Source organism: Culex pipiens, chromosome 1, assembly GCF_016801865.2.
Source record: "Culex pipiens pallens isolate TS chromosome 1, TS_CPP_V2, whole genome shotgun sequence".
In the NCBI taxonomy this organism is placed as follows: domain Eukaryota; kingdom Metazoa; phylum Arthropoda; class Insecta; order Diptera; family Culicidae; genus Culex; species Culex pipiens.
The window spans coordinates 120,025,368-120,053,333 of record NC_068937.1 but is presented as its reverse complement, the minus strand read 5'-3'; the positions used below and the strand labels follow the sequence as shown (position 1 = coordinate 120,053,333).

Here is a 27,966-nt window from a genome sequence, read left to right as displayed (position 1 = left end):
GCTGCAATCTACATATGCGCCCGTTTATTTCACTTGCTTTGCTACCTACTTCGTGGGCATCGTCGCTTCAAAAATCAATACCTGGTTTCAAGAAGTTCGAAATGACTTTATTGGAATTTTCTGTTGCCTACATTGAGTACCTTAGTCAAAATAAGGTATTCGTACCGAAGTTTCTCAAGCGAAACTGGAGAATCTCAGTTTGATACCGGAAAAAGTATTCAGCAAATTGTTGACTTAGCATGATGAATTTCTGCGATCAATCCATGAAACTGATTCACATTTAAGTTCTATGTTGGTTAGTATAAAACATCATAAAAAATACCTTTAACATATCCTGAAGCTGTCACAAACTCTATTTTTATCGTTTTACTTCATAGTTAATATTTTGAATAAAATTAATTTTTCTGTTAGGGTAGGGGGGGGGGGTCTCAAGTTACATGGCATGGACTCACAAAAAGAAACACACAGCAGTAAATAATAAATATTTGACTTAAAATGAATTTATTACGCTTAACAAAATTTTGTTGGAGGGGACGAGAGGGGGGGGGGGGGAGAAAGAAACAGGAGGGAGGGGTTGTGTCCTTAAAGTGGGGATGTATTAGCTTATCCATAATTTAATAATATAAACTTGCAATACAATATATACGCAATTCTGTTGCACTTGCAAATGTATGAAAAGACTATTTATTATAAACAATCAACTATTGAAAATCATGAAAAGTCATAAAAATCGACGTATATCATTTCAATACAATACAATTACCCAAATTTGTATGAAAAAACATTTAAAAAGCAAAAAAAATAATTTGGCCGCCTGTTTGTATGGAGATGGCCCATAGTGCGCTGCCGCTGCTGCCCATTTGATTTTTTTCTTGACCGATTCCTTTCGAAGTGCGTATACCGCTTAAGGATCAACATTCTCAGACACGTTGAATATTTGTTGGAAGAGTTATCCTGTAAGTGTTTTTGTTTTGTTTTCGATTTCCATAAATAGTGATTATTATTTATATTTTTTTATGTATCTCGTAACTTTTTTCCTGAACATTGATTTACTTAAAACCACCAAGACATTCACTATCGGGATATTAGATGACTGTGTGTGTACTTTTTTCAGAAAGAACTAGATTAAATTTGGTCAAATTTGAGTTTAAAGGGTACATAAATATTGGCAAAAGGATGCAGTCAGAAATCAATTAAATATTTCTGACTACAAAACCAATATTGTTTATATTTTTTTTAGTTATGATGATATTAATGCCGGCGCTAATAAAAAATCTAATCTAAAATTTAATCTAAAAAAATAAAAATGGCAACGCAGCGCATGCACCTTGAAAAAAAATAAAAAATAAAAGCAGTTTTGTAAATTAATCTGTTTTATAGCAAATACTAAAAAATAAAAAAATAAACATATTTTTTGTTGAATTTAAGATAACTGTGACTCCGACTCCAACTCCGGGTAATCAGAAATTTTCGGCTCCGACTCCAGCTAATAAAAATTAGCCGACTCCGGCTCCGACTCCGACTCCAGCTGTTCGAGTTTTTATGACTCCGACTACAGGCTTCCCAAAAAAAACCCGACTCCGGCTCCGACTCCAACTTCGACTCCGACCCAACAGCCCTGATTGATTTTATCTCAAGCTATTCAAACCTAACCTCAAAATTGTATTGATACACTGAAATAAAAAAATAGTACTAAATTCCTTTATTCTAGGAATTTTGCCTCTTTTCCTTATTTAGTAATCGGGTTTTTTGGATGACTTAATAAGGAAAGGAGCCAATATTCCTAGAATTTAGGAATTTGGTGCTTTTATTTTTTTCAGTGTACGATCGATTTAATCCATATTTTTCAGCAATTCATTTTTTTATTTATGTTGCCTTCAATCAATCAGTCTTCGTTAGGCCAATACTTCATATTTTTGCAATAAAATGCAAAATGCGATGCACAGTGTTAGAAAACGCCAAACTTAAGCAAAAAATTGTCATTAGATTTCCTGTTTTTTTTTAATCTCTAACACTCCAATTTATCCAGTCACGCTGGCCGTGTTGAGTTCTGAAAAGTATCTGAAAATCTGCTTAGAATCTTCCCGCCCATCGATACCTCAAACAAACTCTCATAGTCATCCACTTAACCTCAACTATCCATTGATCCACACGGGGCTCACTGGAGCCACTAGAAAGCAAAAAGAGAGACACAAATCCTGAAATCCACAAGAGCCACTCCAGTGACCTGTGCCCTACCCCGACCCGTAAAATATCTCCCTAACAATAGACAAAAAAAAAAACCGTCCCAAAATTATCACCCCTCTGGACCAGGGCCAACAAAGACCTTTCTCCGGTGGCCGGAAGAAGAAGATGGCACGCAGCACATCGAATTACGTAAATGACCTCCCCTTCCCTCCGCAAAGTCCACTTGAGGATTCTTTTTCTTCTTCGTTAACCTTCGCAATCTTATTCATTCCTGGAGAGGACAACCTTCGCCAGCTTCTCGAAAAAAAAAATGCTGACGATGGATAGATCATAAAGTTTGTGCCCTCTTCTCTAATATTTGACCCCTCCTTATTTTCTTCGGGACAATTTTCTGCGCTGCTCAGCGGATTTTTTTTACCGAATCGTATAAAAAACACATTCTTCCTATTTGTCGGACAATCCACCTCGGCGTGGGATTGGAATCTCGTCACGAAATTTGCATAATTCCAGGTCCAAAGTGAATTTTGATGGAGAAGCGCCACGCACCACCTCAGGGTCGTGTTGCTTTGTCGGACGAAATTAGCTTGCCTTCGTCGTAAAACAGCAGATATTATTATCAGATTTAATTCAGCTTTTCCTTGCAGAAGCAGCTAAATCATGGTGGCTGTTGCCTGGATCGGGGAAAATTCCCCGTAAAATATTTATCCCTGTTAAATTTGAATTTAATCACGATTTGCTAGCTTTCAAATTGGAGCTCTAATCATGGCAAACGACCGTGTTTTGGTGTCCTCCCTTCGCCGAAAACACAGGTAAATAATTGAATTAATTAAGCGAGTTCGGAACCCCCCTCTTTGGAAAGCGTCCCCCGGGGAACGGTTCTCAAATGAGCGCCTGGCAGGATTCATCGTGACCAGATAAGAGACGGGCGACAAGACTTGAACCGTTGTATTTGGGGTTAGGTATGAGATTCGAACAGCGTTTACTAAAAAATGGACTGATTGTTGAACGATGAACCATGCGTCTCCACAACGGGCTGAAAGTCGCACCAGGACGGATCATCCCGGCTTACGTAACCTGGGCGTCGGATTTACATAATCAATGGAAAGGACGGGAAATTGATTTTTCCAAGCCAGCGTACAAAAAACAACAAGTACCCGCTTTGGTGTGTGACGCGCACTCGGCTGGTGTGTACATGACTTGTACACGGACCATCAACCGTGGTGGCTCCAGAGAGAGAGAGACGATACCACAGTGCCAATATTATCAATTTGCATGCATAACACTCGGAATGGGGTAAGTGAGGAAGTGCATCTGATGAAAAGAAGACAAAAAATACTAGAGCAAAGTTGATTCATTGGCGGCGTTACGAGGTGGGATGTTGGATATTGGGTCAACTAAAGCCTGATCTACAATGGCAAATCGCAGAATGTTGCGTCTGTCACTTTTACCCCTGTTTACTTGGTTACTTTGATGTCAGACAGGGATCGCAGCAATCGATGGTCGATACTCGACTGACATATGAATCAACTTGATTAATGTGTTCGAAAGATTATTTTTTAGCCATTAAAAAGCATTTTGCATATTTAGCCAATAAAGATAAAACAAGCCTCAAAGAGTTCTTGTAGATCTGGAGTAATTGCAAATCCCATTCAGATCTTTTCGATATTCCTCCGATTCAAATTTGGATACCCTTTTCGGCACGTCTCTGTGTCCAGCTCCGACATCAAACGGCGCTTGGTGAAATCCTTCTTCATCTTCACATCCGGTCCGGTCATAAAAACGCCAAATCTCCAGCGCCGTTTCTGTTTGCAGTTGAGCTGTTGCGTCTTTACGCAAAAAAAAAGCTCGGTGCGAAGATCTATTTCCGTGGCGCAAAACAACCCGTTCTTATCTCGATCACCGCACGTGTGCGAGTGCTTTTTTTTTGCTTGTCGTGACTCGGGCTTGCCCGGGAGATCCGGACCGCAGGACTCGGCACACATCACATGCATCGTCTTTAGTTATGGCTGCTGCGTGTGGATTGCCGGGGTGAAAAGCTGAAAAACTGTAGCTTTAGGTTTGAAAAGTTTTAAGACCATTTCCACGACATGAAAAGCTATTTATTTGTTATCAATTTTATAATCAGTTTGAATAAATTGCCTTTGAAATTGTCAATTCGTCGTGCTCATGCTATTTTGTTGCACGTAAATTTTGGCAAATTTGAGTTAAGAACGTTATTTTGTGCAGGTATTAGAGGGTGACGAGCGGGAATTCCCGGGAAATCGACCATTTTTGGACCTCTCGATTCCCGGGAAATTCGGTCGAGATTCCCGGGAAATTTTATACTTATTTTATCGAAGCAAAATTATATAAACTTATCAGAAAATTATTTGAAAAATTCTCAATTCTTGGAAGTTCAATGTTCTATGTCCAAGTTCGAATAAACTAATGCTTCTCTGACTCTATAATCTGATAACTATAATTGAGAGAAGCCAAAAACAATTGGGGACTAAAGCCCTATGTCAATTTTCATGTACAACGGTAAAAAACACAATTAAAAACCATTTCTGATCTCTTTTTTTTTCATTTCAATGCAAAAAAAAAAATGACAAGACAACATTTTTTCGATGGATCAACTATGGTCCCCTTGGAACGAGCTGTCAAGTAGGAGCTTTTTTGTCAAGAAGGACCGCGAGGATAATTTCAAAAAATTGATTTAAAAATCCATTTTAAACTCTTTGTGGTCGTACAAAGGGTCATTGTACTCAGAAAAATAAGCTTTATCGCTGTAAACAATAATATCAGCAATCTAAGCTTCATTTTAGGACCCAATTGGACCCCAAAATTTATCTTGAAGCACTTAGCATTTAGCAGTTACACCCCAGAAACGAAATCTAAAGTCTTTTGAAAATTTTATTTTTATTATTTCTATAAGAAGGAAATGCTTTTTCAAAATAAATTCAATTTCCATATCCTCTCTCGAGCATAGCAATCATCCCTAGGATAATTTCGCTGTATCGAGGTAATTTCCTTTTTTGATGTCAATAAGTCAGTTTGCGTTTCACGTTAATCTCAATATTCAATTATATTTTGGAAAAAATTGTGAACATTCGGGTTTCCTGATTTTTTTTCCTGTTTAGGGTCAACTGTATATGGGTCATTCCACCTGAAGAGTGCAAGAAAAAATGCAAATTTGAAAATTACCATTTCCGATTCTGCTCAAATTTGGCAGAGCTGTTGAGACTATCAAAACATGCAAAAATCCCGAATTTCATCCAAATCGGACCACCCCCTCCATTTTTGTACCCTCCCAAAAAATCGATTTTTTGGCGATTTTTGTGCGAAACCTCTATCTTCAAACGACGATAAGTCAATTTTGAAGGCAATCGGACGTAGAATCCATTTCAAAATTTAGATTAAAATATTTTTTCTACCTGTATTGCGTAATTGAAAACTTTAAATGACCGTATCTCAAAACAGCTCTATTTATTTTTTAAATTTGACCTCACCATCGTATTCCCCGTCCGATTTTACATAAGAATCACTTATCGACAGAAAAGAATATGTTTCGTTCCAGAGATATCGAATTTTATAGTTTTAAGTACTTGAGATTACTTGAGACTCTCAACAGCTCTGCCAAATTTGAGCAGAATCGGAGATGGTAATTTTCAAATGCTGTTCCGCTTCAGATGGAATGACCTATATATTAATTGAAGAAATATTTCTTCAATTAATATATACAGGTGACCCTAAACAGGAAAAAAAACAAGTTTAAATTGTTGTTTTTAATTCGTTGTTTATCATATTGCAAATATCTCGATTCTGGGAAATTATACATTAGCTTTTTTTACTTCACAAAAATTTTGCAACAAGCTTGTGAAACTTTTGAAAAATCACTCAGTGCGAATAAAGATTCGTTATCATTTTAAACTACAATTTTGAGTCCCAGAAATCACAAGAAACGATCTTGCATTTGCAGATTCAGAAAAAAATAATCAAAAGGTAGATATAGTTCATCATATAAAGAGGATACTGAAGTTAACGTTTTATAGAATAAGTATGAGTTAAATGTAACTTAATTGATTGAAAAGAAATTATTGCCACTTTTTATGAGAAAAAAAAACTCCCGGGTCCCGGGAATTCCCGGGAAATGGCCCAATTCAACTCTCGATTCCCGGGAAATTGAAAATCTCGAGAATCGTCACCCTCTAGCAGGTATTAATGACTCGCCTTTTGACTTTCACAGGTCTCCAGAACTCAATTTCAATCAAATCTGTAGAAACTAGACTTAGGATAATTGAGTAGCACTTTACAATTTTATGATCCACGATAGTTTAGGTTGCAACTTCAGCATCAGGATGCGACTCTGCTCTCAGGAAGCTAACTAAAACTTTCAGTGGATTACGCGAAGCGGATTTTTGAATCTGCTTGCAGAAAATCAATTTGATTGGAGTTTGAACTTTTCAACCGAACGCGGGTCTGAGTTAGTGGCTGTAAAATATGGCGGACGTCAAAGTTTGATTATGAATAGTTTATAGTTGGATCAGGTTTCGAGAAGTTTGAAGAATAATAATTTACTTTTTTCAGGTAAGGCGATATTTTCGTAAAAGCAACTGAATGTTGTGAGCTTTATTATTTATATGTAACAGTAAGCATTCAACAAAGCAGACATGTTTGGCCCGGAATTCGCACCTGTAAAATCCCAGAAGGCACGCCCTGAAATGGTAACAAACGAAATTCTTGTCATGTCCCGGCCTTTCGCATCGTTCTCAAGCTTAGCCAAGCAGCTAAGCGGGTTACAGGCGCATCGATTTTCACACTTTTTTAATGAAAAATAAACAACGGAATGTGTAAGCATAAAAACGCCGAGGTGTCACTGCAGCTGGGAGCAGAATTTTCGTTCCTGCAGAATTTACCACTTTACGAGCTTCGAGGACATGGGCTCCGAGTTGGTTGTGCGCCCCAAGTTATGGGCCACAGCACGAGGTGGGTTGAACGGCGTGTCGGATGCACGTTTTCGTGGGAAACATTTTCGTCAAAGATTGTGACCAACTTTGAGGTCGTCTTAACTTATTTGATAGTTATATGCTGGTTTATGTTTTATGTTTTGTTATTATTGCTGAAACTTGAATTTTATTCAAATTTCTAAGGTGATTTTCAAAGAAAATCTACTGCATTTGCGCCGTTCTGAGCAACACCCGGTGGGGGTTGCAAGTCTTCCTGGGACAATTGTAACATCGTTCTACATCCGCCCTCTCATCCGGTTTTGAAGAACGATATTAGAAACTCTTTTCTTCGAATACCTTCCAAATAAGAAGGAGGGTGTGCTGAAGGGGGGGCTGGTTTCAGGCAGTAAAAAGACACACATATTTTAAACTGTTATTTTTCCAGCTCTCGGTTGTTGCTGCAGCAAGCGTCAAAGTTCGCAAAACCAAAAAAAAGAGGGTGGGGGGGGGGGGGGGCGCTTGACAGGACGACTTCTGACGTTTTGTGGAGTGGTGAAAATAATATTTGCTTATGTTTTTTCATACCCCACGGCGAGAAAATCTTCTTTTGTCGTCACGTCGTTAAACAACAGGAGTCTGGTGCTTGCCAGAGCACAGCGATAACATACAGGAGGACATTCTGTATTTTTTTACTCTAGAATAAAGGTACATCATCACACGACAAGTCACACACGTGGAATTTGCTTATTGCATGCCTCAGGCAGATAGATGGCGCACTGGTTTATGCCTACATTTGGGGGCACATAATAGTTGTTTTTTTTTTTTGTTCTGTGAACAGAATGGGCATCAATGTCTTTGCGTGTTTTTGTTTTTACTTTTATAGAAATTCTGGCTCTATGTACTAGAGTACAACTGGAATCTTAGTTTGAGTTATGGTTGAGCTATATTCATATTAGATTCTGAGCAAATTTTCTTAAAAAATCTGCCAAATGATGTCTATTTTATTTGCTGATTTTGCGACGTGTTTCAGACGCTTTTAAGTGAAGTCGTCAAGTTGAACATGTACACGTTTTTTTGCCAATCTTTGAGCAATTTTGATTTCTATATCTTGACAAGGAATACAAAAATCCTCGAAGGAGGAAGCCTGAGCACCTCTACAGTTCGGCTGAGCTGTGGGGCATCCTGGGTGATCCTCGGTTCCAACCTGGTCGCTGCACCTAATAGGACCTAATGAAAATATGTTATGAATAAAAAAAAAGAATACAAAAATCATGATTAATTTTTTTTTGTCAAAACACTGCCAGCGAAGGAAAATTTATATCTTCCAATGCAAAATCATGACATTTCCAGAAGTCATCACCTGAAATTCCACTGTGAATGATGTAACCTGTCAAATCTTTTCACACAAAAACAAACCCCATGCTCACGCTCAAAACCAAACTTTTCTCGATAACAATGGTGTTTGGGTCTGCTGTCGAATCCATTAATATTTATTCAACCTGTCTGTCTTCGTATCGATCTGACAGAAGTACAGTGGGAGTGTGGTGTTCGGTTTGGTGGAACTTTTCCCCTGATATTACGGATATCATTTTTTATCCTGGTAAATTGATAACTGAAGCTCCCAAAGTGTGCCCCAGGTTTCCATGTTGAGCCAAACATGGTTCCGAATATCGAATAACCACGTTATCTCGGAAATTGTTTTTAATTTAATGGTTATTCGGTTTACGTTTGTTGTGTTTCCAAAATTTCAACATGTTTTTTACAGACTTTCAAAGCAATTTCCGCAAATTATTTCGCGATTTATATGAGCAATTCTCTACGAAATCGGTCTTTGTTCTTAAATTTTAATTTTTGTATTTTTTCATCCGACTGAAACTTCTTTTGGTGCCTTCGGTATGCCCAAAGAAGCCATTTTGCATCATTGGTTTGTCCATATAATTTTCCATACAAATTTGGCAGCTGGCCATTCAAAAATGAGGTATGAAAATTCAAAAATCTGTATCTTTTGAAGGAATTTTTTGATCGATTTGATATCTTCGGCAAAGTTGTACGTATGGATACGGACTACACTGGAAAAAAATGATACATGGTAATTTTTTTTTGGTGATTTTTTATTTAACTTTTTGTTACTGAAACTTGATTTGCAAAAAAACACTATTTTTATTTTTTGATATGTTTTAGAGGACATCAAATGCCAACTTTTCAGAAATGTCCAGGTTGTGCAAAAATTCTTTGAGCAAATAATAATTTTTTGAAAAAATCGAAAATTGGTCGCAAAATTTTTTTAACTTCATTTTTCGATGTAAAATCAAATTTGCAATCAAAAAGTACTCAAGTGAAATTTTTATAAAGTGCACCGTTTTCAAGTGAACAGTGTTGCAAATGAGTGATAAAAAAGCTATCAATAGATTATCTCTGCACCAAAAATATCCGAGAGTATAGCAGCCGTCACGATAGCTTGTGAGATCTCTTCTTGTGTCTCGTGATTCCCAGCGATGTCATTCTCTCTCTATCACTCTTCCCCTTTTCCTCGACTATGCGCTCTCACCGCTGAGTCTCTCAATCTCTCCGAAAACTGCAATGGGAGAACACGAGAGGGCGATTAGAAGCCGACCACGCATGACGTCCCGTTAAACTGCGTTTGCGAAATTGGTTTTGTGGCGGCTTTTGTGGTTAAACGCTGTTGCGGTAGGACGATCGTGGAAGCGGGAATGAGAGAGAAAAGGAAAAAGTCAATCGCGAGTGGGTAAACACGAAAACGTGTTCGGCTATGTTCGGCGCTGAGAGTTTCAATGAAGAGAGAAGAGCAGTTATATTTGAGGCATGAATATTCAGGCGGGATAATTGTAGTTGCTGAGAGCTGATATTTTGATATTTTAACAACCCTGCAAGTGAAATCCATTTTTAGGTGACTTTTTTGAAAATAGTCGCAGTTTTTCATTCTTTAAAATTAGTGCACATGTTTGTTCACTTTTGAAAAAAATAGTTTTGAAAAGCTGAGAAAATTCTCTATATTTTGCATTTTTTAACTTTGTTGATACGACCCTTAGTTGCTGAGATATTGCCATGCAAATGTTTAAAAACAGGAAAATTATTACATTATTTTCTAATGTCGATATCTCAGCAACTAATTTTCCGATTTTCAATGTTAAAATACGAAACATTCGTGAAGTTTTTCGATCTTTTCGAAAAAAATCTTTTAGTTTTTTTAAACCAAGACTAACATTTCAAAAGGACCAAACATTCAATATTACGCCCTTTCAAAATAGTTACATTCTAAAAAGAACACCCACTCATTTATTTTTCTTTTATTGGATTGGATTGGATTTTACACATATTTTTTATTTTCTTGTTTTTGACGATTTCCATGCTTGAAAACCTGGATCAGTTTCGTAAATTTTTATCATTTTTAATTTTAATAAAAAAAATATGACGAGAAACCACCAATGCTTTTTTAATGGCTGGAAATTTCGATTCCTCTTTGTTTTGTTTTGAAATTTATTTTTTTTTTATCAGAAACTTCCTTCACAGTTTACAAAATTTTATACATTTACATTCCCATTTTGTATAGAGACTTGTATAGGAAAAATAATGATGCAATAGGACTTCTTTTGACATAGGGAATACAATGACGAAGTTTCATCCAAATGAAAAGACACAAAGAAATTTGATTTGTGGAAACTGTAATACTCTCTAAGTGACGTATTATATGACAGAGTTTTGCCTCAGGAACCATCCATAAACCACGTGGACACTTTTTTGAAATCTAAAACCAATTTTTAGGGGTTGCTTAAAAAAGAAATAAAAAATTGCTGTCTTACCAGGGCATACAACCGAATATACTATATGAATGTCAAATGAGGTTTTGAAAAATCAACTGTAAAATTTTCTAAGCGGGCCGACCAACCATGGAAAGTTTACCGCAAAGATGATTCATTACGTTAGATATAGCGCTCCACGCACACTATTTGCCAGGTTATCGCGAAACTAAGAGTAGAAAAATGGTTTTTGATTTGTGTAAATTTTACTGTATGATTTTTAATAGTTTTTTTCAAGGCGTTCTTTTGTCAAGTCGCAGTCTATGTCAGATTTCAATTGATTTTCCCTTTTGTGATCAAGAGAGCCCAGCCCAGTAACAGTGCAAGCTCAAACTCATACAATATAAATTATAGCAACAACAACAACAACAAAAAGGGCTGTCCATCACATCCGAGCACAAACAACAAAGAAGTGAACGGCAAGTTCCACTCACACGCCGAGAGTCGAACTTCCGACGTTGGACGTTGATTCCTCCGACTGTCAGTCGTGGTGACACGCGCGCTGACATTCGATGTCGTTTGTGTGTTTACGTTTTTATCTTGGGATGCTCGTCGGACTCTTCCAGAGAGGAAATGAAATGCGCCCGCCGGCTACAGAGACAGCGAAACAGCAGAATCAAATCTGTTTCGATTCAGGTCCTTTTTAAATGGGTTTTTTTGCCCCGCTCTGAATGTTTGCTATCGTGCACAATCATTTGTATTTGAAATATTTCATTTCGTTGCCGGTGGAGCGCACCGAGGTACACAGAGATGTCTTTATTTATGCGAATCCTGCTGTGATTATGATAAAGTACACACAACTGTTTCGTATCGTACTGGATCTATCTTGCCAGCAGTGGAAGGATTGCGATGGTAGGAGGTTTTATTTGTTTGATCAAATTAAAATGGGATAGAAGATAAAAGAACCGAACCTCTTTAAAAGTAAAAGTAACAGAATTGAAAAATATTTTCAGGAAATCTCCAGGAATGCATATTAGATACTGCATGTGAACAGCTTTACACGGAGAAAAAAGAGTTCCCAAAATCGTGAACAAGCGTTCATGAAAATGGGAACCACGAACAAAGTGTTCAAATTTCATGGTACGTTTTTCAAAATCGTACCATGGGATTTGAACACTTTGTTCGAGGTTCTCATTTTCATGAACGCTTGTTCACGATTTTGGGAACTCTTTTTTCTCCGTGTAGCTTGAATAAAAGACTATTTAATTAAGTTTACACTATAGCTAAATCGTTAAGCAAGTTCCACGCAATCTATGGGGATGACGGTCACTGATGGTTCTATATTCAGGATGCAGAAATAGTAAATTGAAATGAAAAAATAATCACGATATTTATGCAAAATGCTTCTACAAACAACACAAAGAAAACCTTTTTTTGATTGAAACATTCTGAATCAAAATTTGATAGATTTTTTTAACAAACATGGCTGCCGAATGGCCGACCTTGAATGATACTTTTCAGAGCTTTGAAATACCCAGAAGTTTCTTTAAAACTATAAAGTTTAAAATACTTTTAAAAAATAACTCAATAATTTCATTCAAAGATGTTTTGAGAACATCGCTGTAATAACCAGAAGCCAAGACCTCTTGTAGACCCGGGTTACACTAAACTCTTCACTAAAGCTTTGCACACCAAAGGATGGACAAAAGCCGAAATCCTTGTTGAACAAGCTGCACTCATTCTCGTGGAAACACCCTCGGGGTAGTAGTTTCAAGACACAACCCTCGTCATCAGGATGCATTTCCAAAAAAAATCTGGTTCTATTATTCTGCAGAGCAAGAGAACCGCCCTCCAGCGGACCTATTGTGATAATTGTGTCTGGAGATAGGATGGCCCCGGAACGGACAACGAAAATCTTCCGCATCATGATCGCCCAAAGCCTGTTTGGCACACAATTCATCACGTGTCATTGCTCTTCCCATTGTTTTGTGAGTTTATATTGTTGCCAAAAAATAGTTCGAGTTGGAGTGAAGTAATTTAAAGAGGTGAGAAAAATTACATGTTATTTATTTGTTTAACTAGTAGGGGAAAGTGGGGCAAGTGTAACAAGCTAAGGAAATGCTCGTTATAACTCATTAAAAACGTAAAAAAATCTGTCGGATTTTTTAAAATCATCTTATTCCAGGTCTTGACTGAGACTTCGGTAGAACAAGTTTTAAAAAAGTCTGTTTTTTAATGTGAAAAATTGGTTTTAAATTTTTTGATTTTTCGTACGTACTACTCAACTAGTGGGGCAAGACGAACAACCCGTTGGGGCAAGAGGAACAATGCATGAAAAAACATGCTAATTTACTAACAATTGAACTATTATCACTTAGATACATCAGAATAGGATGTATTTAAAACGTTTCTTTCATTTTTAAGATTAAAAAATAATATTTTACTCTAAATTTGACCGTTTTTACGAAAAAAAAAAATATAACTTAGATGATAAATAGTAAATTTTCATGATATTATTATATCGTGTATGGACAATTTTTTAAACAATTGTTTATCAGTTTTCAAGAACTTTTATGTATTTTTTTTACAATAAAATATGTTGCTGCAGCAATTCGTATTTTTTCCATACTAAAAATCCATATGGTACACTTGCCCCACCTAAACAAGATTTTTTAAAAGCTCTCTACAAAAATAACCAAAACATAAATCATACTTTGTAATACGTGCAAGTCATTGGTAGGGGCACTACTGATCTAGGAAAAATAGCATTTTGATAAAATGAGCCTTAAAACGAACCCTAAGCCTTATTTTGTACTTTCCAAATATTATAAGAAAACAAAGGTTTTGAAAAAACTTAATTGAATTCTATTCCTCGTGGCGTTTACGTCGTTTTGGCGGTTATGTGGTAGTAGAATTAGCTAATTGCATTGCTAGCAACAATTCCTCAAATTGGAAATAATCAAAATTGTAAAAATTACGGCCTTACGAGCGATTGTTCCTCTTGCCCCATATGGTCGTCTTGCCCCACCTTCCCCTAATGAATAATAAATTCTATCAACTTGTCATAAAATTCTAATCTTTTACTTAACATCTTAAATCACCAGTTTTGTGGCAATTGTCATACAATTAGGTCTGACATTTTTAATTGTTCTCAAAAAAGCCTAAACCACAGTTTTGTTCAAATGTGGTGTTTAAGTTCAGAATGGAACATCTTATGGTTCCAATCTATCAATTTCGCTGCGAGTTTTTAATATCATGATTTCTATTACTTCCTCCCACGATCCGGCGTGATGAATGATGGCCCCAGGATGATAAAGCCGTCGACGTCTAGTGCGAAAGTGAGAGTTATTAACGCAACCAAAAACGAAAAGAATAAAACATCGAAAACTCAACCCACATCATTTCCGTTTCATCGAGTTGTTGAATTGTGAATTTGTGTTGTGTTATTTTTAAGGGGGGTTTCCGCCAACGCAAAAAAAAAGAAGAAAAGCATGGCACTTTGAAGCCTGGCAGTTTCCGTTGGCAACAACAATGGCGATGATAAGACATTTGCTAGATTAGAGACCGACAACGATTCGAATGCGGAAAAGGGGAAATTTGGGGGGGGGGATGGCAAGGAAATGACAGTTTCTCCCGGAAAAAAAACGTTTGTTCTTGACGAATTTGTTTTGGGCCGGAGCAGAGAAATAAAAATGGACGCCGGAAATTGAGCCATCCTTTTTGAAGTGATAAGTTGTTTATTTTTGTGATGTTTTGGGAGGAGAATGGACTCGTTACGGGAATTAAAATGGCGCGAGATGTTTGAGGAATGTATAAGGTTTAATTTGCACAAAATAATTTAAAATGCAGTTTCACTGATCCACGCTAAATAAGATGAAATCCTTGTGAAAACGGAATATTTCCACTTGACTTGTTCGCACGAGTTTGTGGACAGTCCGACCAAGTATCGAACCTTTGCATCTTCATCCGCCCATATCAGCTGATCTCCGGAAGTCACGCACACGGCACTTTCGTAGGGACTTCGCGTGCACAGCTGAGAGTCTCTGATCACGTGTGGATGCGTCCGTTGACAGTCCGAGCCGTACATCGGGTGGTGCTTTTTGGGCGTGTAGTAAGAGTTTTCCGCTGAAGAAAATGAAATCTTATCGTTTTACTGATATAACGAAGAATTTCAAGCATCTTACAGGGATAGTTGATGTCCAGCTCGATCGGTGTGTGGGTAGCGTTCGTCCAGAGGCAGATTGGAACCACGGACGAGGTCCAAGTAAGCGGATTCTTCAGCCGAATCAGTGCAATGTCATTGGTGCGGTCAGTGACGTTGAATCCGGGATGTTTCAAAACTCTATCCACTTCATGCTGGGATCCAGACTCTGTCAGTTGGACAATGCTAGGTTGGCTGTCTCCTAAGCAGCTTGCCGTTGTAAGGACAGATGAACGGCTAACCACTGATCCCATGCAGTGGAATTGAGGAGTTCCATTTGCGAGCCAGCCGATTCTTGTCTAGTAATAAAATCCATAACAAAGCTGCTGATTGAAATAACCAAAACACGTATGATCTTACCAGCGATCCATTCGAAGTCTCTCCAGCAAGTTTCGGGACTAATTCAGGACAGCCTAGAATATCTTGATGAATCCGACTATTTCCACCGATGTTTTGTGGGGAACAACAAATAACAGATCCGCTGGAACAGAACGTGATTCGTCCTTGGGACTGCTTGAGCTGTCCCGTACATCGATCTGCCGAAACACATAGTCCGGTGAGTCCACTGCCCAGCGTACAGCTACTACCCTCCTGAAGGTCTGCATCAACATAGTGTACCGCACTAAAATCTCGGAAGTTTGGCAGCAGCACCGACTTCATCCAGTCGACATGGCTGTAAAGTCGGGTGCTGATCAAATGCTCACCAAAGCCGCAGTCCCTGCTAAGTAAGGTTAAAGCAACGGTGTTGTAGAAGAATCCGGAGGGTTTCCCGAGCATGCTACCCGTTAGCTGCTCGCATGATCCGGGTACCAAAAAGACGTCATTACCCACGCACAAATGGTCTCGGCCAGGTCCTTTGGTCATACGGGGAAGAAACCGTTCCGAAACTATACAGCTGCTTGCATCCATAATGTGAGATTGAATCAGGTGATTGAACTGTCTAGGGTCTAAGAAGCTTCCCTCTCCGTAGTCTATGAAGCGGTTGATGTCGCGACGACCCTTGCCGTACGCGTAGATGAGACCTTCGTAGTCCAAGCTGTGCCAGATACAGGAAGGTCGAAAGTCCAACGGTAGATCTAAAAGGTTGCTCAACTTCAAAATAGCAATGTTGTTGTAGGCGGAGCCACGCGCGTGTTCCGGGTGCACAACGATCTTCGAGATGGTCGCAACCTTGTTGTTCAGATAGGTGACGAAGGTCGGTGACTTCCCATTAAAAGTGGTACAATCAGCCACGGTCAACACCGTGTTTTCGTCGACAATCACACCGAAGCAGTTCGGTCCTTGTCCGTTCCAACGAATCCTGGCCAATTGTCGAGGAAGGTCTTCCGCGTAGATCCTCAATTTGGTCAAATCTTTACTAGTGTAATTCCCATCTATTGTTTTGCCTACCTGCTTATCGTACTCGCGGAAAGTTACATACCGCAAGGCACAGAACGTTTCGTTGTAGTTTGCTGAAAAACAAAATCGTTTAAAAGATCTTATGAATCATTCTTGTCGCATACCTTCAAGTCCAACCGCCTCATGCTGTCGCATAGTATCGACTATCCAGTCGAAGTATGTTGAAACTCTCGCGTAGACTCCCGGAAGGGAAACTCCGCAAGCTGACCCAAACGACGTAACGCCAATGATGAACGGCGTCATTCGACCGTTATGCATCAGCTTGAACTGCAGTGGACCTCCGGAATCACCCTCGCAGGTGTCCATAATTTCATCGCGCGCACATAGATGTTGACTCTGAAGACCTTGCCTGAGCTTCCGATCGTAAGGATAAATCTTGCTGCACTCTTCATTTGAAATCGGCTTCAACGATACTTGTAGTAGCTTGGGAGTGAAATCCGCCCCAACTCCGGTCCGACCCCAACCGGTAGCCACAAGCTCCTTGAACCTCACCTCTTCATCCCTCCACAGGCAAGCCGGTATCACCGTACCGTCCTCAACCACATTGCGGTCCAGCTTTAGCAGCGCAATATCATTGTAACTCGCCGTAAACCTATGCTCCGGATGCCTCACAATCTTCACAATCCGGAACTGCTGCGCCCACTCGTCGTCATCCGCGCTGTACAGGTCAATGTCTCCCAGCCGCACCACGTCCGGAGCAATACTGCGCGAATCCAGCACACAGTGGGTAGCCGTCAGGACGAAGTTGTCCCAAATGAGCGATCCGCCGCACTTCCACTGGATAGAGCCGTCCGGTTCGGTCCAACCGATCGCTGCCATGTGCGGAAACTCCCGGATTCGGGTGGGCTTCCCGCTGGCTGGAGCCGCGGCAGAATACGGTTCGATGCGGTAGAAGCGAAGTCGGCAATCTTGCAAGAGTAGCTCAGCACTATAAAATGTTCGAGATATTCATGGGAATTCTTACCATCCAAAGAGGTTCGTTCGTTGGGGAACATTTCCGTTGCGCTGGAAGCCGTCCGTATGCACAAAGTCACAAGGATGAGCCAAATCATCTCTGCTTTGCTTTTTAAATTACACAATAAAGAGAACTCCACCGTGGCCAGCAAGAGTTTGCGGGCTCAACTGAAGTGAAATGTGTTAACGATAGAAGAACAACTTAATTACGTCCGCAAACGCGAATCGAAAACAAAAACAAATCTTCCGATGGCGATGCCGAAACTGGTTTTTGGTCGTAAACATCTGATCCAGCAAGAACCGGTTTGTTATACAGTGGGAATCAAGTTGAAAAGCAAGGTTGTCTAGCTTATCGGTAATTTGCTACATGTCTTGGCGTTTCGTAGCAAGAAGAATTTCGTTTGTGAAATCAAGCATTAATGACACATTCTCCAGTGCCAAAAACGACACGTTTTGGCTGATTTTGTATAATTTTTCGTTGTTTTCCTGATCCAATCATCAATTGGAGCTCGATAAACAATAAGAAATGTTTATCATGATTAAAACATTACTTAGGGGAAATATACCCATTTTAATCACTCTAAGCCGTTCGACCAATTCTCATCACTTTTCCGTTTTCCGCTATTAAATCAACATTTTCAGATGTTTCAACAATGGAGAGTTGCTTGCTCACTTTTATTTGAGCTATTAATTACTTTGGAACAGTCAAAAACACTTTATGAAAGTTGTAATTCATGATCAAAGTGCTGATAGGCCGATAATAGAAATAGGCTGAGAAAGGGTATAGTTCCCCTATTAATTAGTATGAAACCAAAAAGGGTCGAAATTTTGCTATTTCTCACTACGTTGCAACGTTTTCCAGAGTCACTGCAATTTCGTGACGTTGCAACGCCGGAATGTGTCAAATACAATATTATTGGTTCCATTTTGCCTTCCTCACTGAGGTAAGGCTATAATCCTGGTCTAAAATTTAACTTTTTATTTAAAGCTCGAAACCATGATTCGAAATCCGGACACTTAGTACCATATTATTTTTGTTATAGCTGTCAAAAATTCATGTAATAAGTTGGAAATGTAGAAATATCATTAGGATTTAGTATAAACAGTCAGTTTTAAGAGAATGCATGCAAAATATGTCTGTTCTAACAATTTTTCAACAGAATTTGAAAATTAAAATGACTTGTTGTGCTTCGAATCCCGGACACTGTTAAAAGCTGATTCGAAATCCGGACACTTTTGCTTCGAATTCCGGACACTCGATTTTGCTTATGAATCGGACAAATTTGAACTGAAATGTTAGTGAATGGCATTCTTTAGGTCTCAAATAAGCTGTTAATATAAAAACAATCGATAGTTTATATAAAAAATGGCTAAGAAAATCAAAAACATAAATTTCTGCTTTGCCTTCCCGGTGCTTCGGACGCCTATGAAATATTTCCGTTGAAATGTTTCGCATTTTTGGTAAACTTATAATTTTATTTTATTTAACTGTTTTGGCATTAACTACAGCGTTCAAACAAACTTTAAATGAAAGTTGATGTTAGAAATCATCAAATAACACAGTTTTGACATTCATAATGCGAACTTATATCCAAATAGTTCATAAAACAAGTTGAAGTGTCCGGGTTTCGAAGCGTCCGGGAATTCGAATCATGACGTTATACATATCGACTTAGAATCGAAAACTGAACAAATGTCTGTGTGTATGTGTGTGTGTGTATGTGTGTGCATGTGTGTGTGTATGTCATCAATAATGTCACGCAGTTTTCTCAACACTGGTTGAACCAATTTTGACCAAACCAGTTGTATTCGACTTGGTTTAGGATCCCATACGTTGTTATTGAATTGTTTGAAGTTTCGATAAGTAGTTCAAAAGTTATGTATAAAAATGTGTTTTCGCATATTTTCGGAAGTTGAATAAATGGCAGTAAACTGAAATATCATAAATATAAATATAAATGGCAGTAAGTGAAATATCATCATATTATACATCGTTAGTTAGGTAATTGAAAGACCTTTCCAACGAGTCTAAAACATTGATAATCTGGCAACCCTGTCTCGAGTTATAACCACTTAAGTGACATTTATTTACTTTTTTTGTAGCCGGATCTCACTTAAATGTATGTAAACAATGTCCGACCCATCGTTGGTTAGGTAATCGAAAGAACTTTCCAACGAGTCTAAAATATTGAAGATCTGGGAACCCTGTCTCGAGTTCTGACCATTTAAGTGATATTTATGTACTTTTTTTTGTAGCCGGATCTCAATTAAATGTATGTAAACAACGTCCGGATCCCCCATCCGACCCATCGTTGGTAAGGTAATCAAAAGACCTTTCCAACGAGTCTAAAACATTGAAGATCTAGCAACCCTGTCTTAAGCTATGACCACTTAAGATGCCACTTATGAGCCCTTGAGTGATATGTGTGTTTTAGTATTCCTGAACTTAACGAAATCAGACGAAATTTGTGTCCAAACCCATCATTTCACATATCACCCAGTGTTGGAAAAAAGTGAGGAAGGCACCAACCACATAGGTGGATTAAGTTAGTTTTTATTATTGAAACTGAATTTATTTATTGTATTAAAATTTTCCTTCCAATACATAGTGACCGAGTGTAAAAACGTGTGGGGACGTTTTTAATTTGCGGAACTTACGCTCTGGCTGCCGACGACTCCAAGTAGAACTGCTGGTGCTGATCCCGGGTGACTGCTGGAGACTGCTGGCTGCTGGAGACTGCTCGTTCCAATACGAGGATGAGGAGTTCTCAATTGACTGAAGTAAAACAGTTGTTTTTGGGAGTGATCTCCGAACTTAACTTTTATTTGGAAAATTTTACAATATAACATTAAACCTACGTGTTACACTACTGAAGTATATAGTTTAAATTATTGATCAGCATAAGAGTAAGCGGGACGGATTAATCAGATTTACACACTTCCTTCCTTGTCATGTAATCCTTTTAACTACCTCGCCACATGGTGTCTACCTTCTCACTAATCTCATTAACCCTTTGATATTTCCTTTTGTTCTTGGTAGCCCCCCTGTGGTCAGGTGAATCTACCTGATATTTCCTCCTTCCTATGAGAATAAGTCTAATTGTAATGTCCGGTTTGAAGATATTTCCGGATCTTTATAAATGTTCACTACGCGTCTACATTCCGGGACCCGTAAATCATCCTATGGTTTACAAAATAAAATATTACAGATGCGTCTCTAAATTTATGTTGATCTGTGCTTGTTCTCTTGTTTTGTTACATTTTATCTTCCTGTAGATCATTATCCATGTCATGGGATTAAATATTAGTATACATATATAACTCATCATGATTATTCCAGAAAAGAATGATGAAATACGACAAAAACCTATAATATATGATGATTCAAAAATCGAGTATATAATGTTCTGGGCCTTTTCAACTACATTTAATGCTTCTAATCGATATCCTTGTTGGTCTGTTTGATGGCCGTCTAATAGTCTATGAAGCACATTTGAGGCAACGCGTTTGTCTACCTGATTATAAATCATGTTTTTCATTTTCTCTACACTGTCATAGTCATAAACACCGCTTTCCATTAAGTTTGGTAAAGGAGTGTATTTCCAAGCTGTGACTATTTCTGTTGATATTTTAGACGGTGCTACCGTTTCTCTAAATTTGTTATCTACTGTGTACCATTTCCCTCCAATGCGAAATTTTGCAGGCAGTATTGGTGTACAATCAATTTGATTTCCACGATTTTGTAAAATTCTTGTTACTGGTGCAATGAACATGGATTTATTATTATAAAATACTGGAATCTCTTGGTAACAGTTATCCTCAAACCGGGGTGTTACGTATACAGGTTTGCATTCGAGTACATGTAATACTTCCCCTGCTGCTACTGCTGTATATCCTGATCGTCTTATAATGCTTGAGACGAATTCAGCTGGATTAATTCTTGCTAATGTTAGTTTTGTTTCTAGTAAAGATTTGTCGACTTTACACATCTCTGTCATTACAGTATTGTACAACTCCGTCATACTTTGTCCGAAGTAGTTTTCTACGAACGTAATTTTTGAGTTGAAATATGTAAAGAGATCAAAATTTCTTCCCACCACGTTTGATTTCGTGAATGGGGAATCTCTAACAGATGTTTCTAAAAGAATAATGCGGGGGTGATCAGTGGTATACCCTATTCTTCCACAGATTCTCGTTACATCTTTGGTGCGTATCGAGAACAAATGAGTGGAAGTAATAGTACTATACATTGGGTTTGAATTTTCGTTATTCACGGTTTTGTTAACTACCCCTTCAAACAAAACTTCAAATTCAGTTTCTTCGCATTTTTTATTGAATTCTATGTCCCATGTTAAGTACCCATCTTCTGCATCCAGACATTTTCCTTGGCTGTACGTGCAGGTTAAACCATTTCTCAGATGAATAATATCATTTTCTGAATCTACTACTGCTGTATAATCGCGTAGAGTAATTTCATATTGGTAGTAAACCAGAGCGTCTTCCCAGGTGTAAAGATGAGTTTTATAAGTCCCACCTCTGCAACTGCTACCGGAAAGTGTTCCAACGATCAACTCTTCCCCTCTAGTGGTAGCATTGCGTTTTAATTCGTGAAGGTGGAAGTCATACGCTAATTTGATTGTTCCCAGTTGTTGTGAATATCTACATTCCTCTGAAGTAAAATCTTTAACTATGTATTCATACCCTTTGTAATAATCCGATGTGTGCGAATGCATCCCACAATGCCTAATTTTTCTTTGTATTATAACTTTACATTGAAAAACTTTTGTCTCCTTGTTCACCTTTTTTTGTAACACCTGAATATATATTTCCTGTGTTGACAGATTAGTTGTCGGTGGTAAACATGAAGCCACGTCCAAGAGAGAGTAGCTAGTTAAATTTACCTCAGGATTGCTGCAATCATATGCAATTAATCCAGATCCTTGAAATCCAAGGGATTTTCCAAGGAATAAACATATAAAATACAACGTTGTTAAAATGTTCATCCAGGTGCAGGGTCTAATAATTTTCCTCCTCTTTGGTTTAGGGTCGGATGCAGATAACCTTGAAGCTAATTTTTTAACTTCATCTATGTCTACTTGTTTTCTTATACCCCAGTTGGCTTTTGGTTTTTCAATAACCTTTGTATAGCCTACAAAATGTACTGGGTTTTGTTCTTGTATATTTTTAGTTTGTTTTTCAGTTTCCTTAGGTTTAGATGGTTCCAAAACATCTAAAACTGCTAATTTCACGACTGGTCTAGTATATTCACCATTAGCGGTTTTTACCACTGCTGATCTTACATTACCGTCTTTGCCAGTATGAATTTTTATTATCATTCCCTTTTTCCATTTGGCTTTCTGATTGTCGTCTGCTATAAGTGCTATATCGCCAACTTTCACATTTTTTACAACCTTTGACCATTTTGATCGTTTTGCCTGAGTGGGCAGGTACTCGTGTAACCACCTGTCCCAATAATTCTTTGCTAAGAGTTGTACTCTTTTCCATTGTTGCCTTGAGGCTTCGGCTTTAGAAACATCGTTTAGTGACGTCTCAGTACTTCCTGCACATCCCATTAAGAAATGATGCGGGGTAATAGGTTCGTCATCCGTTGCATCTAACGATATAGATGTAAGTGGTCTGCAGTTTATAATAAATTCAATTTCAGTGAGGAGTGCTCTAAGCGTATGTTCAGGCATAGTATCGCTAGGAAGCAAGGACTTAATTTCTCTTACCATTCGTTCCCATGCTCCTCCAAAATGAGGGGATAATGGAGGATTGAAGGTCCAAACGATTCCATCAGACGCAAGCCTATAGCGAATTTTCTTTAACTCATTATCTGCACCTACAAAGTTGGTGCCATTGTCGCTATACAAGAACTTTATCTTCCCCCGTCTGCTTTGAACGGAGTTTAAACAGACCAAAAAGGCGTCTGCACTTAGATCGTGTGCAACTTCCAAATAAACTGCTCTTGTCGTCATACATGTAAAAACGACTCCCCATCTTTTTTCGGTCCTTCTACCTATTGAGACATTGTAAGGACCAAAATAATCTACTCCTGTATGCGTAAATGGTTTTACGTACGGTTGAATTCGGCATTCAGGTAAAGGCGCCATTTGTGGAACGTAAGCCTTCGCCTTATTGTTTTTGCAATATTGGCATCTATTGACAACTTTATTCATAGCTGCTTTTATCTGAATTATATGGTATTTCAATCTCACTGCAGCGATTGCAACATCTCTCTTTTTATGGTAAAAGATTTCGTGATGTTTTTTCAAAATGAGTTGTGAAACATAATGAGCTTTAGGCAAAATATATGGTTGTCTAGCTCCATATGGTAAGCATTTAGCATTGACGTACCGAGTGTTTGAAACCAGTGCGCCATTTTTATCTAAGATTGGTGTTAGTGGTTTAATATTACTCTCTTCTTCGATTCTATTTTTAGTTGTCAAGTCCAACACTTCATCGCTAAACGAGTCCCATTGTGCCTTCTTGATAAGGATTATTTCTGCCTTTTCCATATCAAAGGCTGTAATATTTTTATCAAATGTTGTCTGTTTTGATTTATGTTTTAACCAATCTATGTATTTCATTACTATACATACCGACCTTTTTAAACGGGTCCAATCAGAGCACCATTCAATGTTCAACCAATCAAAATTTGGTTTATCTATAGCTGCTATGGTAAAAATAGGTCGTAATTCCTCATGGCTCAGATCTGGGGAACCTTTATCTCCAATTTTCCAAAGGTTATCGTAAGTTTTCAAAAAATCTGGACCGGAAACCCATTTTGATTGTGTTGTTATCATTTTAGTTCCTTCGTCTGCGGGATTGTTGGCTGTATCAATGTATTGCCATTGAGACTCTACTGTGGTATCTAAGATTTCACTTATTCTGTATTGCACAAATTGCTTATATTTCCTGACTTCAGATTTTATCCAGCTTAAAACTGTTTTTGAGTCGGACCAATGAGTTATTGTATTAATTTCCAACCGTGTTTCCTTTTGCACAGTATTTGCTAGTCTTGTTCCTAATACAGCAGCTTGTAGTTCCAAACGAGGTATTGACATAATTTTTGTAGGGGCAACTTTTGATTTACCTGCTACTATTGTCAAATCAATTCCCTTATCATGTATAGTTCTGATATAGATGACGGTAGCGTACGCTCTTGCTGACGCATCACAAAATACATGTAGTTCTCTTTTGATAATATTCTTTGCATATGAATAACATCTAGGAATTCTAAGGTTGTTTAGTGTAGATAATAGTTTTATCCACGTAGACCAATCTTCTTTTACTGAATCTGGAATTTTATCATCCCACTCTATTCCAACACGCCAAAGGTCTTGCATAATGATCTTTGAGTGTATCGTTATGTGTGCAATCAAACCTAGGGGATCGTAAATGCTCATAACAAACGACAATAACTGTCTTTTTGTAGGATCTTGTATCTCATCAAATTTGGCGGTTATTTTAAATTTATAATTGTCTTTATCCGTATTCCAGTACATGCCGAGTACTTTTTCAAAAACGTTCTCGTCCATGTCTAATTTGATTTCGTTCAATGCAGTTATTCTATCGCTGGGTAAATTTGCCAACAATGATTTTGAGTTTGAGATAAAATTTCTCATCTTAAAGTGTGCTTTGTCGTGGATTTTTATCACATCTAACACAATCTTTGTTGCCTTGTTTAAATCGTTGAAACTGTCTAGATAATCATCCACGTAATGATTTTTTAAAATAGCTTCAACTGCCTCTGGACAAGTGTTCAAAAATTGTTTTGCGTTAGTGTTTTTTACGTATTGTGCACAGGCTGGAGAACAAGTGGCACCAAAGGTCATTACTTGCATTTCATAGATGTCTAAACGTTCATTAGGATTTTTTCGAGAAACAATTCTTTGAGAGTTTCTATCCTCCTTACGAATTCCCACCTGATGAAACATCTCCTGTATATCACCGGATACAGCTATTGGTTCCTCCCTAAAGCGCATTTTAATTCCTAGAGATGATTCGGTCATATCAGGCCCAGATAACAACTGAGAATTTAATGAAATACCGTTAATTTTTGCCGCCGCATCGAAGACCAATCTTCGTTTTGGGGGTTCTTTATTTTTATTTTCAATTATGAAGTGGGGCAGGTAAAAGGTTCTCGGAAGTTCCGCTACTGATTCTTGTGGGCTTAACTTTCTCAGGTAACCTTTACCCAAATATTCATCTATTTTATTGTTATACCATTCCTTCAATGAAGGATCCTTAGCGCTCTTTTTTTCTAAAAGGAGGAATCTATTCAGAGCTGTTTTGAAGCTATTAGGAAGATTAACATTGTCATCCTTCCATAATAGACCAATTTCATATCCCTTTTCTGTTGGTACTAATGTTTTGCCCATTATTTGTAAGGCACGTTCATCTGATTTAGAAATAAGAACGTTTTCGGGAACTTTTACTCCCAAAGATTCAACCGAAAAGAATTTGGACATCATTTCTTTAATTGATTGCTCATCATCTATGTCTTCTGAAATTACAAATAAATGTTCGTTGTTGTTATGGGCGTCATGTTTACTATTGCCATATAATACCCACCCTAACTTAGTCAATTTTGCTACAGGTTCAGAAAATTGTCCTGATATTTCTTTTTCCCCTTTGAACAAGTAAGCGTGAGGCAAACCCAATAGTATTGTAGGTGTTGCATTTTCATATGATTCTAATTGAACATCTTTTAAATACGAGAACTGCTTTCTAAGACAGTTAATGTCTAGAGATTGTGTTGGAAGTTTTAAGTTCTCGATAGTGCGTAGATCTTTAACGTTAAATCTACTATTGTTGGAAGATTTGATGCTTATTTGCACTGACATGCTTTTGGAGTCCTCTTGGGTATCTCCATTTGTCCATGCTAATGTCATTGGTTTAAATACTCCCTTAACCTGAAGTTGCTCTGCAGTATCAGCATTTATGAGACTTACTGATGAGCCGGAATCAAGAAAGGCAAAGGTTTTAACTTTGTTGTTACCATTTATCAACGTTATTGGAACAATTTGATAAAAGACCTTGTTGTACCTTTTAACATGACAGTTTACTGTATGTTCTGTTGATACCCTTCCTGATCCAGAATCTGGTTTGTTTCCATGAAGCATCCTATTATGCTTACTTTTGCAATTATTTATATTACAAATTCGAGCAGATCGACATTGTTTTGTTACGTGATTTGCTCCTAAACAAGAGAAGCATAACCTCTTTTCCGTCACAAATTTTTGCTTTTCTTCTGGTGTCATTTTTTTGAATTTAAAGCATTGTATTAGTTTGTGATTATTTAAATTACACTTGATACAGCTAATTTGGCTTGTATCCTGTGTGTAAAGAATTCGTTCTGATTTAGTTCTTGAATTTGAACTATCAGAATCGACTAATTTTGCAATGGCTACCTTTTCTTTTGGTTTTAGAAAAGTGTAAAAATCTTTTATCGTTGGAGCTTTATAAGGATTGATAGGTGATGATAGCGTTTTTTCTTCGTTTATATTATCTAACCATTGGTTCTGAAGACCAGGTGGAAGTTTTTTCATTAGATCCCGAACTAGTCGAGGATCGTTTAAATATTCTTCATGACGAAGACTCTCCATATTAATAACCAAATCTCCGATGGCTGATATAAAATCAACCATGGATTTTGGGTTATCATAACTCGGATTACGAACTTTTATAATATCGTTCATTAATCCGTTGTAAATTTGTTCAATACTCCCAAATCGCTCTTCTAGAACGTTCATAATTTTGCTGACGTTACTAGAATCCGATAAAAGGGAGTTGACTCTAAGTAGAGCTTCTCCTTTTAAACATTTTTCAAGCCGGTTTAAGTTCTCTATGTCAGAGAAATTACCAAGCTTGGTGGTTTCAAAGAAAGTTTGTTTAAATTTTGGCCAATCTTTAAAAGAGCCGTTGAATTTTGGCAAGTCTATTAAAGTTTGCCTAAATAAAAATGAATCTGCAGTTCTTGGTTGAACTGACAGTCCTTCTAATTTATTGACTATGCCTTGTAAAAACTGGCAAGTCAATATATCTTTGTTTTCTGTTGAGGGTTTAGTTGAAACATCCTCAATACTTTTTTCTAATTGTTTGACCTTTTGGTCAAAACTTTGTAAAGTCTTGGCAACTGCATCACACTTGATGCAGTGCCAGTTTTCATTCTTATTTGGCATACGGCCAAGTCCTACACATTGCAGGTGGAAGAACCGATCACAATGACTGCACATTAGCATGTGCTGATCATCAAGATTGGTGCAACTCCTGCACCTACCATTTGGATTCACTATGAATTTGTGATCCATATTTCTAAATACCTTATGTTCGATGATGCTTCGTCGATCCTTGATGCTTGATGTTGCTTCGTCGATTCTTGATGCTCGATGTTGCTTTGTCGATGTTGATGCTCGATGTTGCTTCTTGATGTTCGACCTCGCTGTGTTACTTCTTATATTTTTTTTTTTTTATCACTCGCTTTGCACTAAATCTGCTTTGCAATCTTACAGTTTTTATTCCTTTATTATATATATTT

The 27,966-nt window shown here is 37.8% G+C and overlaps 2 protein-coding genes across 14 annotated transcripts in view; one reads left to right on the top strand and one right to left on the bottom strand.

The window, feature by feature from the left end:
* LOC120423960 (peripheral plasma membrane protein CASK) overlaps positions 1–27,966 on the top strand; it is a 539,239-nt gene that overhangs the window by 279,511 nt on the left and 231,762 nt on the right. The gene's annotated exons all lie outside the window — the stretch shown is intronic.
* On the bottom strand, positions 14,577–17,827 carry LOC120423959 (uncharacterized). The gene is made up of 5 exons (XM_039587942.2): positions 17,434–17,827; positions 16,574–17,377; positions 15,432–16,522; positions 15,055–15,370; positions 14,577–14,995 (listed from the first exon to the last, which is right to left on the bottom strand). Exons 1-5 carry the CDS (start codon positions 17,519–17,521, stop codon positions 14,709–14,711), a joined length of 2,586 nt encoding a protein of 861 aa, XP_039443876.1. The 5' UTR covers positions 17,522–17,827; the 3' UTR covers positions 14,577–14,708.

What these genes read in the sequence shown, in the direction of transcription:
- LOC120423959 (XM_039587942.2), bottom strand. Translation starts at nt 17,521, where the DNA reads ATGATTTGGCTCATCCTTGTGACTTTGTGCATACGGACGGCTTCCAGC. An exon ending in TGAGGCGGTTGGACTTGAAG is followed by an intron (nt 16,523 to 16,573) that starts GTATGCGACAAG and finishes TTTGTTTTTCAG; the next exon opens with CAAACTACAACGAAACGTTC. An exon ending in GCTGGACATCAACTATCCCT is followed by an intron (nt 14,996 to 15,054) that starts GTAAGATGCTTG and finishes CATTTTCTTCAG; the next exon opens with CGGAAAACTCTTACTACACG.